The sequence below is a fragment of the Bactrocera tryoni genome, chromosome 5 (assembly GCF_016617805.1).
Source record: "Bactrocera tryoni isolate S06 chromosome 5, CSIRO_BtryS06_freeze2, whole genome shotgun sequence".
NCBI lineage: Eukaryota > Metazoa > Arthropoda > Insecta > Diptera > Tephritidae > Bactrocera > Bactrocera tryoni.
The window spans coordinates 71,803,952-71,816,340 of NC_052503.1; the positions used below are offsets into that span (position 1 = coordinate 71,803,952).

The window sequence follows — 12,389 nt, forward strand, 5'->3', positions numbered from 1 at the left end:
TACTGAAAAAATTATCTTTTTTTAATTTTTACTTTAGTAATGAATTTAATACATTTTGACGACACCTAACGAAAACCTTTGCAACCTTTCGTCCTATGTTATTAATATTTACACAAAAATAAATACTAACAACTAAGCTGTCAAAACTCAAATACGTCATACTGAACGCCTAAAGGTATGCTTTAAAAACAGAACAGAATTTTGTTCTCAAATAAGCATAAGTTATTTCACTATATAATATATTATTGAGATTTCAAAAAAAATATTCAGAAATAGAAAAAATAGAATATTCTAGAAAAATATTTTATTTATACAACATTTACCAGAGAGTGATGTTGAACGCCTAAGGATATGCTTTGAAAATAGAGAATTTTATGTTGTCTTCAATTGAGAATATTATAAATATTTCTAAAGCTGGAAAACTATTTTATTTATACAATATTACCATGACAACACAAATACGTGATATTGAGTATTGAATGTTGGTTTAGTCTCAGTTTCCATTAAGTTATTTTGCTTATAATAGAATATGCGGTTTTAAAATCCAGAATAATACTTTGATATAAAACATACTTGCACTTATATGTCCGTAGTGACCATAAAACTCAAATACTTGTTAGATAGCGCCTAAATGTATGCTTTAAATATAACAAATGTTGGTTTAGTCTCAGTTTCGCATAAATTATTTCACAATATAATATAGTATCGGAGTTTTAAAAGCTAAAGCAAAATTTTTGTTGTAAAATTTCTAAATTTTTTTCAAATTTTCCTATAGCAACAGACAGCAAAGACTCTTTGCTGACATCTTTTGTACTGTATTAATATTATTTACACAAAAACAAATATGGTATAATAACTAACTACATATTTTTATTAACAAAATAAATTACATAGCTTAAAGCTTGCTTAAATATTTATCACTTTTCATAACATATTTGCGAATGCCCTAGCAATTAAATATAAATTATGCAAAAATTCATGCTAAAAGGCTTAGAAATGCATATTAAGAGCAAAAAATATACAAATTTTGTATTTAATTTTATTTATGAATTTTATTTTACTTACTGCTTCTTAAATATTTACATATTTATTACAAACGAGAGCAATTCTAGACAAGCATGTAACGCACGGAAATGGATTTGCATAGCTATTCAGCCGTCTCATTCACCGAAAGCACTCATATGCATTTATTAAGACATCAGTTGAGTTCCCTATTGCCTGCTAAAAATTTTACTAAACCAAAATGCTAGTATTTCTTAATAACATTTAGCCTACACATTTCAATACATGTGTGTTCGTCGGCGATCAGCTTTCAGCCATAATCACTTACTTACAACTGGCAGCCAGTTTGTAGAGAATTTTAACTTTATTTATTTATTTATTTCCCATATGCACATTTGCATAACATAAAATAAATAAACAACCGGAAATTTTCAGCACAAAAATTACTAGTCAAGAGCCAGTGCTTACATGAAATGTAAAAGGCAAATGTAAAAAAAAAACCAAATAACATAAAAATCGAGCAAAAGCATAAAAGCGGCTAACTGTTAGTGTAAATATCAGCGCCTGCCTACCGGTAAATGCTAGTTGTTCCTTCATTTATTCGCCTGCTATGAAATTCATAGCACATACACACACACATGCACGAATCAAGCAATCGCTGTATGTTGGCATAATAGTTGATTTCCTCAATTTTCTGTACAATGTACAATTTGCTAGCAGACTTCTCACTAAAATGACCACTCCACTACAATTTCGCCACACTTGCCGTTGAATGGGCTGATTTTTCCAAAATCATGCACACACATATACTACATTATATGAAAGTAAGTTTTATATGTGTGTATGATGTGTGTGTGTGTCCGCATTTCAGTCACATGCAACTACCAACCTGTTATTACTGCTACATACATACATATATGCCCAAACATAGTATTTGCCTGCATAAATGCCTCTTCATGTTACGTATCCGCCATGTCTTACCAGTCGAGTTTTCCAGAGCCAATTTCATATCTACCTTACCGTTATGTGTTTATTCATATTTAAATAGCATTTTAAGTGCCGAATGATTTGCTCGTTATATGTAGTTGTTGCACACACACACACATAGACATTATATTCGTTTACCTTTATCAGCAGCGTCAGTGCTCATTTATATGGCTTGCTTATTCCCTTTGCCGAACTCATAACCGTTTAGTGAAGTCTGTTAAATATTTTTCTATAGTGTTGTAAATATAAACTAAAAATTTAAAATAAAAATAAAATTTTTGGAAGAAGATTCTTCCGGCATTCGCGTATTAAACCTCAATCACCGCATACTCCTCGAAGGGCTCGTACCGTATATGTAGGTTAAAGCAAACTTCAAGGGTTTCGGCTCCGCGTGCTACCAGATTTAATTTTCCGGTCTAAATTTGTAGCCGAAACTACACAGGTTGAGCTTCCATACTAATCTGGACTGGCGTCTTGGGCTGACGTCCTGGGCTAGAACCCCATACTCACATTTCACGCAAACACCCTATAACTCTCAATCATTCCGACAAGTGGAGATCACGTCGCTAACATCTAGTCATCTGTCAGTCCATTCCCGCGATATTCGGATCTACATAACCGAAACAGACCAGATTTATCCTACAAAGGACTAACAAACTGGCAGCATTCCCTCAAATTACTTCAGGAATATTTTCAGCCTCTGCAAAAACAACAACAATCGTCTGTGAGTGCAGAGTTCGAGATTCTCCTACCCAATCCTCTTCGCGCGCCCCTATGCTGTACTAAGACCTATCAGATAGGTGCTTCTGAAGCAAGAATGCCTTCAGATCATCATGTCTGTTGAGCACAAAACTCATACACTGATAGAATCTGAAGTATGGGTTCTCCCAACAATCGTAAGGTCCCGGTTGTACTCACAAGTCATCCGATCGCCAGAGAAGCCGTTTTATACGTAGATATCCCTCCCTCTCTACATCATTATCGTAAAGCCAGTCATTCCGCAGCAGTTTTCCAGGAAATTGAGTTGCGTCACATATCTGATGCTGACTACATTCAGCCGGACATTCAGTCGACGAACAGGAAGCAATTGTCACCGCTTTTTCACGGATATATTAATACCTAAGCTCTAGTTATTTATAATATCAAAAAATTGTCCTTGATGATGGATACATGGAGCTCTTACTTCTTTCGATTGCCAATTTAGTACAAAGAAGAACGGTCATGATGAGTGACACGTAGAATTTGGTTTTTCTTAGTCGACTTTACTTCTCAATTTCCCCCTCAGTTTGAAGTAGCACCTGTTGGCAAGTGTTGTCTGCATTAGAATCGAGACTGACGTTTTTGTTGGAGTTAATGCTGGTTCCAAGATAGATGAATTTATCAACAAATTCGAAGTTATGACTGTCAGAAATGACATAGGACTAAAGTTGCCCATGCGACGACTGTTTGTTTGATGAAAGGAGATATTTCGTCTTGCCGTCGTTCACTACCAGATTAATATTAGGAATTAACTTTAAAGCTTTTTGGTCTGCAGTTTTTCAGATAGAGCCTTGAAGGATGGTGACAGAGGAAGAGAAAACTCGAAAGTGGCTGAAACTAAAGCTGAAACGGACTATGCTCTGGAATAGCATAAAGTTTCATAATTAAGCCTATTACAGGCCTTACGCTACCCTCCCAAATTACCAGCAGACATAAAGTCCACATCAGAAGATAGAAGAAGAAGAAGAAATAGCACCAAATCAAGGCCATACTGAGAGTATTGTGTTTTCTCGAATTCCTTTTCAAAAATTTTTTATCAATAAATAATAACTGCACGCGTGTAACCCCCTCGCTATCTGGTAGCTAATGGGTAATTTCTGCTATTTAGCCGACAATTAAAAATATCACAATAAACATATTTCAAATACACAACTGCGAGCCAAGAGCAAAATGGGTGACCCCACAATGAAACCCCACTCACTTTAGCTGAAGCAAAAAATCTGAAAAAATAACAACCGTGCAGTGTGTATGATAATATAACCCGACATACCCACAAACCCGACCACCTATGATGTCGACATATAAATTTTAATTATAATTTATGATAATGTGTTTTATCTGGCGAAAAAACAGTGCAGCTGACAAATGCAGGCGAACAAGGAAGCAACAGTGCAAATGCGAGGGTAGCGGGTAAGCGCCACGGCAGCGCTTGGAAAAGCACAAATTAAGAAATGCAAAGCGAACACGGCGATGGTGGTAGCGGGTTGGAAGGAGTGCAAGTGGCACAACAAGTGACATGCATGCGCCAAATGGAGCAACACTGCATTTTATAGCCAAGGCGAAGTCATGGCAAATGATAAAAGCCATAAATACAGGCACGGACATATAAATAGGAACACACATGCATACAACTGCACATTTCCCGTGTGGCAAGTGAACAATGGCGCTTAGTTGTAACAGTAAGTATACTCATTGGTAAACTTGCTGCAAAAAAACAACAACAATAAGTGAGCGCAGCAATTGCAATAAAAAATCACAATGCTGCTTGTCGCCCACTCGTGTATACTAACGAAGCAGTAGGCAGCAAAAAATTAAAATCCAGAAGAAAACGCACACGCAACAAGGTAACGGTATAAGTACGTAAGCAATCGGTTAAGTGTGTAAGTTTGTAAATATGAAATATGTAAGCACGTAAGACCACAACTACGTAAGTATATAAGCTTGAGAGTACCCCACTGAGTGCGCATAAGTGGACGACTACGTGAAGAAAAATGCGAAAACAAGCAAACCAAACGGAAATGCCAAGGCAACAATGCATGAGTGCGCCAAGCAAGTTGGCGTGGTGTGGCATTAGGTGGCTAGCTTGCAACGTGCAACTGGTGGAGTAAAAGGATTCATTCGCTTTGGCTTCAGACTAGACTGTTGGTGCTTACCTGCTGTTCTGTTCACTTGCCTCGCTTCTTGTTTTACAACTGCATATTTACCCTTTGTTGCAGTTAGTACCGAATGCCAACAGGTTTCCATTGTTTTAATGGCAACAACAACTGCTACGACGACAACGGAGGTAATGATGGCAACAACAAACGGCACGATAGTAGGCACATTTTAAATGTGATTATATGCGTGTGGCACTGTGTTTCGTATTTGTGATATGTGTTTGTATCGCAGCTATATGCCATAGTGATCCGATCTGAACTATTTCTTCGAAGATTGCACCGTTGTTGTAGGCAATAACATGTGCCAAATTTCGTGAAGATATCTCGTCAAACGAAAAAGTTTTCTATACAAGCACTTCATTTCGATCGTTCAGTTTGTATGACAGTGTTCTGATCTCAACTATTTCTCCGGAGATTGCACTGTTGTCTTGGATAAAAATCCATGCCGAATTTCGTGAGGATATCTCGTCAAATAAAGAAGTTTTCCATGCAAGATCTTAATTCCGATCATTCAGTTTGTATGACAGCTATATGCCATAGTGATCCGATGTAAACTATTTCTTCGGAGATTGCACCGTTGTTGTAGGCAATAACATGTGCCAAATTTCGTGAAGATATCTCGTCAAAGGAAAAAGTTTTCTATACAAGCACTTGATTTCGATCGTTCAGTTTGTATGACAGCCATATGCCGTAGTGATCCGATCTAAACTATTTCTTCGGAGATTACACCGTTGTTGTAGGCAATAACATGTGCCAAATTTCGTGAAGATATCTCGTCAAACGAAAAGGTTTTCTATACAAGCACTTGATTTCGATCGTTCAGTTTGTATGACAGTTATATGCTATGGTATTCCGATCTCAACTATTTCTTCGGAGATTGCACTGTTGCCTTGGATAAAAATCCATGCCAAATTTCGTGAAGATATCTTGTCAAATAAAGAAGTTTTCTATGCAAGCTCTTAATTCCGATCATTCAGTTTGTATGGCAGCTATATGCTGTAGAGGTCCGATATCGGCGGTTCCAACAGATGAGTGGTTTCTTAGAGAGAAAAGGACGTGTGCAAAATTTCAGATCGATATCTCAAAAACTGATGGTTAAATCGACTCAGCTCTATATATATACATAGTTTTCTGTTTTATAGGGTTTCTACGTAACATCAACAAGTCACAAACATCGTGGTAAAACCAATACATATACCCTGCTCAGAGTATAAGGATACGTAACTCTGACAAATCTGCTCCAGAATTTCTTACACTGTTGTGGTCTTGATTTTGGGTGGATACTATGAGAGAGTTACAGAGTAAAAGTCAAGTTAGAGAGAGTTGAGTTAACCCATAAGCTTTTGCGCAAGTTCATCAAATTACTACGAAGCGTTGGAAGATTCTAAAATTTCGAATATGAAGTTGTAAATAAAGTCCGTCAGACGAGATCAGAAATCATGGAGCGGCGCGCTTTAAGCAAAAAGGAGTTACGATGGCCCTAGGTACAGACATGTCCTCGGAAAGCACTTAGAAAAATCTGACATAGATCCAGCAGCAGCGATCTTTATAACTCAATGCTCTTTATTTAGGCATTGCACTTTATTTACTCTTCAAATTTCATGCGAAGCTCACCACTGTGCGTCGGTCCCGCATCTCTGACCCAGCAATATGTCGCGCTGTGGATTGTTGTTCGGTTAGTTGGACAGCACACAGGCAACAACCAGGTATGCAGTATTGTAATTTGCGTCGCTCAAGCCACCAGTGCAGCAAGGCAACAACAAATATTGCGAAAACAACAACAATACAAAAACAAACAAACTACATATATGTATAAAAGCAAAAACAAAAAATACAAAAACCACAAATTATACAAATTATACAAAAGCAACAAATTATACAAAAACAGCAACATATTCGACAACAACAACAACAAAATTTAGAATATTAACAAAAACAACAAACATTACAAAAACAACAAAATTTACAATAACAACAAAAATAACAAACATTACAAAAACAGCAACAGCAAAATTTACAACAACAATCGCCAACCCAGCGTGGGTTACTGCAACCTGCATTTGTGGTTTGGTGCGGTTCGTGTTTAGTCATAAAGTGCACTAAATAAATTAATGTTGTCGTCATCGTCATCGTCGTCGTTGGCGTTGGCGTTGGCGGCGACAACGCTTGTTGTTAGTTTTGTAATTTGCCTGTGTTTTTTGCGCCGCTGTGTGCGTTAGCATTTGAATGCGAACAATTTCCACATGCAATTTTTGTTTTACCTCCCATCTAAGCACAACGGCAATGCAATATGCCGTGCAACTGCACTAACAATAGCAGCAACAACAAGAAACCCATAGAAAAGTCATGCACAGTCGATTATGCTTGTGGGGCGGCGCTGACGCTGGTGCTTTGGGTGATGTTTTAGAATTAATGCGTAATTGCAAATGGCAAACAGGCCAAGTCGTTATGTCAACTCAACTATGCAGGTGCAGGAAAAGCCAGCCGGAACCACGTACCTATGTGCATACAAACAAACCAACAAGGAAGTGTCTTTGCATGTGTGTGCTCGTATGCAACTGTGTGTGCGCACCGGCGTATTTGCGGCATAAATAAGACTTTTTATAGTTGACTTTTAGGCGCCTGAGCTTTTTATGTGTCTACTGTGTGTACATACATATGTATGGTGGCTATGTGCGCTAGTATGTGTTTATTAGATTAGTGCATTACGGCTTCCATATAAACCTATAACTGCGCTCCAACACACCCCACATTTTTCGTTTTAGACTCTCACACTCTTTCATGCGCACTTTTCTTCATTACCGTCTTCTTCTTCGACTGCTTCCTCGCCGTCGCTTCGAAGGAAATGTTGTCGTCGTTAGTCATGCGTTGCAACAATTTGCTATTGTTATTGCTTATGAGTATTGTTGTTTTGTTTTAGTGTTTTTTGCTTGCTTTTTGTTGTTGCATATCCTGCGTTGTTTACCAAGTTATTTGCAAAACCGCCAACGGCTAAGTGCGAAATTTATGCTTTTAATTAATTTTCATTAATTATGTCATGAGTTGGCTGAGCCGGAAGTCTTTCTACAACTCGGTTGTGAGTTCAAGGAGGCAAGCAAAGCCAATGCGGCGAGCGGCAGTTCATTTCAGCTTGTATGGTTTCATAAGACGTCAGCGGTTCGGCTCGTTTATGAATTGCCAACTCTTTTTTAAGCGAGGTTTTGTTTTCAAATCTCTTTATAATTGCTCTGACATGCAAATTTGGAGTGTGGCGCAGGTTTATGGGTTTATTAGCCCTTTAATTCAGTTGAGTTGTAACGTGATAAACGGCTTTCACTAAGGAAAAGACTTAGATGGGTTCTTGCGACTTGTATTAGTGTATATAAATCCAGCTCAAGCAGTCCGTTAAAACATTTATTTTGACGGTCAAACATCTAATCACTTCGCCAATTGGAGATTCCAAGTGTAGCCAGATCCTTCTGCACCTGTTCTTTCCAACGGAATGGAGTTTTTCCTCTTCCTCTGCTTCCTCCGGCGGGTACTGCGTCGAATACTCACATTGCCGGACTGTTTCATCCATTCGGACGACATGACGTAGCCAGCTTACCCGCTGTCTCTTAATACGCCGAACAATGTCAATGTCGACATACATCTCGTACAGCTCATCGTCCATCGACTGCGGTATTCGCCATTGCCATTACGCAAAGGACCATAAATCTTCCGCAGAACCGTCCTCGTAACGCAGACTCATCAGATTTTGTCATCCTCCATGCACCATATAGCAGAACGGTCCAATCGCAGGACAGTCGGGTCTACGTAAGCGGAACGGACGGGATTTTTATCCGGCCAAGGGCAGTCAACTTGTCAGAATTCTGCCGCTACAACAACAATAGCTTCGAGGAGTCGCTTGACTGCGCTTCTACAGTGCTTTCTTCTTCTTATATCCACAAAACCTCGCCTAATACCAGTGATCTTTTCGGGTAAACAACTACTGCTCCATGTATGTATATGTCGTGGATTTATATTCCAACCAAAGTTCAGTCTCACGTTTTAGACCGCCAATACTCATTTTTGACCTTGAAAGACTTCTCTTCAGCTGTATGGACTAACCTCACTTGCTCTATTATACCTGATTACAGTTGGTTCAATCTTAATAATACATCAGGGAGGACCAAATTTACTACGTTGATTGGATTTAACTTTATCATCAGCATAATTAGCCGACTGGGTTTAGACATGTCCGAACTTGCATTAAGTTTTTAAGATATCGATCTGAAATTTCGCACACGTCCTTTTCTCTTCAAAATGAAATGCATTTGTCGGAATTGCAGATATCGGATCACTATAGCATATAGCTGCCATACAAACTGAAGGATCGGAAAAAAAGTTCTTGTATGGAAAACTTTTGAATTTGACAAGATATATTCACGAAATTTGGTATAGATTATTTTCTAAAGCAACAATGTAATCTCCGAAGAAATTGTTCAGATCGGTTAACTATAGCATACAGCTGCCATACAAACTGATCGATCGGAATCAAGTTCTTGTATGGAAAACTTTTTTATTTGACGAGATATCTTCACAAAATTTGGTATAGATTATTGTCCAAGGCAAAGCTACAATATCCGAGTAAATTGTGCAGATCGAAGCATTATAGCATATAGCTATTGGCATACAGTATAAACTAATCGTTAAAAATCTTATAATATCTTTTATACTATAAAAAATGGAGCTGTGAAGTGTATTATAGCTTCGGTGCCGTTTTTTCTTCTTTTCCTTTCAAATCTGCACACGCAGCTTTAATATTTGGCGCTTTTTGCAGTTATCAAAAACATTGCATATTGCCAGGCGCACACTTTGCGCCAGCAAAATACTTGAAGGTGTGAGTGTTTATTTCATTAAGTACAGCAAACTGCATTTGCATAAGCAAATACACGTACACAAACCCACAATTACACATACATACACATATATGTACAGTGCTTATATGTAAAAGCAGCAAAAAGCGCAAATATGCAAGTGTGTGACATGCCTTCGGCCGCTTGTAATGTTGCGCAATTAAGAAATGTTGCAATTTTATACGTTGAGTTGTTCAACTTTTATTTGCCACTTAAATAATATTTATGCACTTTACCCCCGACATGAATGTACAACGCCCCTTATTACATATACACATAGTACTAATGTTGTTGGTGTATTTGTTGTATTACATTTAAATATCGGGTTTAATGCAATGAATGTGAATCAAACAGGCGACAGGTGGATAAACTTGATGCATAGCTGGAGGGCTGAGTTGAATGTGCAACAAGGATTTAATAACCAAATTGCGTGATGGAAGCTATTTATATGCACACACACATTTACATATACATGCACATAAGTATGGCGCATGAAGGCGCAGACAGTGTTCATAAATATGCATTGTGAAAGACAGCTTAAGTCACTGTCAGGTGCAGAGATTCAACGACGACAAGCCAAGTCAATGAAAGGGTTTAACCTGCCATGTTTTTTAGCGTTGTGTGTGTCGCATGTTGGTATGTGTGTGTGTTTTTCTGCACGTCATTGGCCACTTCCTTTGTTAAAGTCGGCAACGAGTCATATTGCCCATTTTATTGTTATTATGACGCTGGTGGTGCTTGATTTTACAAATGATAATGTGCCCGGCAAAACAAAGTGTAAGCGATGGCGTGTGGCTTCAAAGACTTGACGCCGCCTGACGGTTGGATGCATGCAAGTCAACTCGCTGAAAGGTGTGTCCTGTTGTAATGCAACTTGTTCAAGGGTTAAACATGCATTTTCTGCCATACGTGTATGTGTGTAAGCATTTACATTTGTAAATATGTAACTACTACTGACTTCTCTGCAACTTAAGACGTAGCTGCTCGTATAGCCGTGCTTACTTCCACACCTTACTAATGTGTTTGTGCTTTTTTTGTAAGAAATATTGTTGGGTTGATTGCTGCTAAAACTTACTGAAACGCGCCTGTGTTTATGTGTCCAAAAGCACATATTTACATTGTATGTCTTGCAGTCACTAGCTTGTCTTTTTGACGTGCTTGGGCTTGATTACATTTAATGGTTGTGTTTTCCTGTTTATTACGTTGCAACGAATGTTAAACGGTTTTTGATTGGAAGGCGCTGACAAATTTAAAAACAAATTTTCTAGTTTGAAACTAAATTATGTAAAACACGAACTTGCAGTGGAACACACAACTTACAAATACAACAAATAAGCACCTTGATACATATACTGAAATTTGGATTTGTGTTAACTTCAATATTTCTTGAATCCACTTTGTTTATTATCATACTACTTTTGTTAAAAAATTCATTATTTTTTATTTTTATATTAAAATTTTCAAGAACATCCAACTCATGTAACATACGGATCAATATCATGTGCTTGCCGCATGGACTCAGCTTCCGCACCTACTGCACATGCCATCAACGCATTAACCGCCGTCTCTTCGCCTGCCTTATATATATAACCATTAGCCTTATCTATGTGATTCCGTAAACGTAGCAAACTCGCTGTGCTGCGCGCATTGAGTAGTTGAAATGACACCAATGCATAATCCTCCACCATCGAGCAGATTGCTTCGTTTAATTTGCGGTATTTTTTCATTGTTGGTGTATCGTCTAGTGACTCTAATAAATACTTCAAATCCAATACGTCTGTATAGTAATCTAAATTAAATTGCAATTTTGATTCATGTTTGCGCAAGAGATCGGCTTTTGAGAGAACATTCACATGCGGTAAGCCCATACGCAACATCATATTCAAGGCGAGCAGCAGTGTTGAAACAAATTTCGTTGGCTCAGAGCAGTAATGTGAGTCGATGAGATTTACTGTAACCAAGTGGTAGCCTTCCTTTTGCAGGCGCGCGAATATGGCCGCCATAGCAGTATGATGTGTATATAATTCTACTTGCCCCGGGCAGTCAAATAGAAAGTAGTTGCATGTTGCCGCTGCCTTGCGCAACTCTGGTAGAAACCAATCTTCGAGATGTGCTTCTAAAAACTCTGCACAGTACATTAGTGAACCGTTTGGACCCAAGTGATATTGTTCCATTACATCTTCTACTGTGATAAGTTGCATTACATCGATTATTGGCTTATATTCCATATTCTCGTTCGCTGGATCAAGATTGACCACGCCGACGTCACGTCCCAGCTCTTTGTAGAAGTTGTAAGCGTGATGACAATATGTAGTTTTACCAGAACCTGGTGGACCAATGATCAGTTGTCCATAACGTGGATTCACGAACTTCACCGCAGGTGTTTGCAACATTTTCAAACAAAATATTGACAGGATAAGAAATTAGTGCAGCAAATGATATTGGAAATAGTTTGTTTACAAATTTGTAAACATATCAATGTGTCAAAAACAGCTGACAGTCAGTTTCCAATAGGAAACGTTCCGAATGTAAATTAGACGGAGGAGACTATTGGAAGTAGGATCTATAGATTTTTATTAATTGTTATTTTTATTATTATTATTATTAA

General features: G+C 38.0%; 1 protein-coding gene across 1 annotated transcript; it reads right to left on the minus strand.

Annotated features, from left to right (window-relative positions):
* Window positions 1–11,145: 11,145 nt before the first annotated feature.
* Window positions 11,146–12,230, minus strand: LOC120777358 (GPN-loop GTPase 2). Its single transcript, XM_040108626.1, has one exon. The coding sequence runs from the start codon at window positions 12,172–12,174 to the stop codon at window positions 11,257–11,259; it is 918 nt and encodes a 305-aa protein (XP_039964560.1). The 5' UTR covers window positions 12,175–12,230; the 3' UTR covers window positions 11,146–11,256.
* Between the last annotated feature and the right edge of the window lie 159 nt (window positions 12,231–12,389).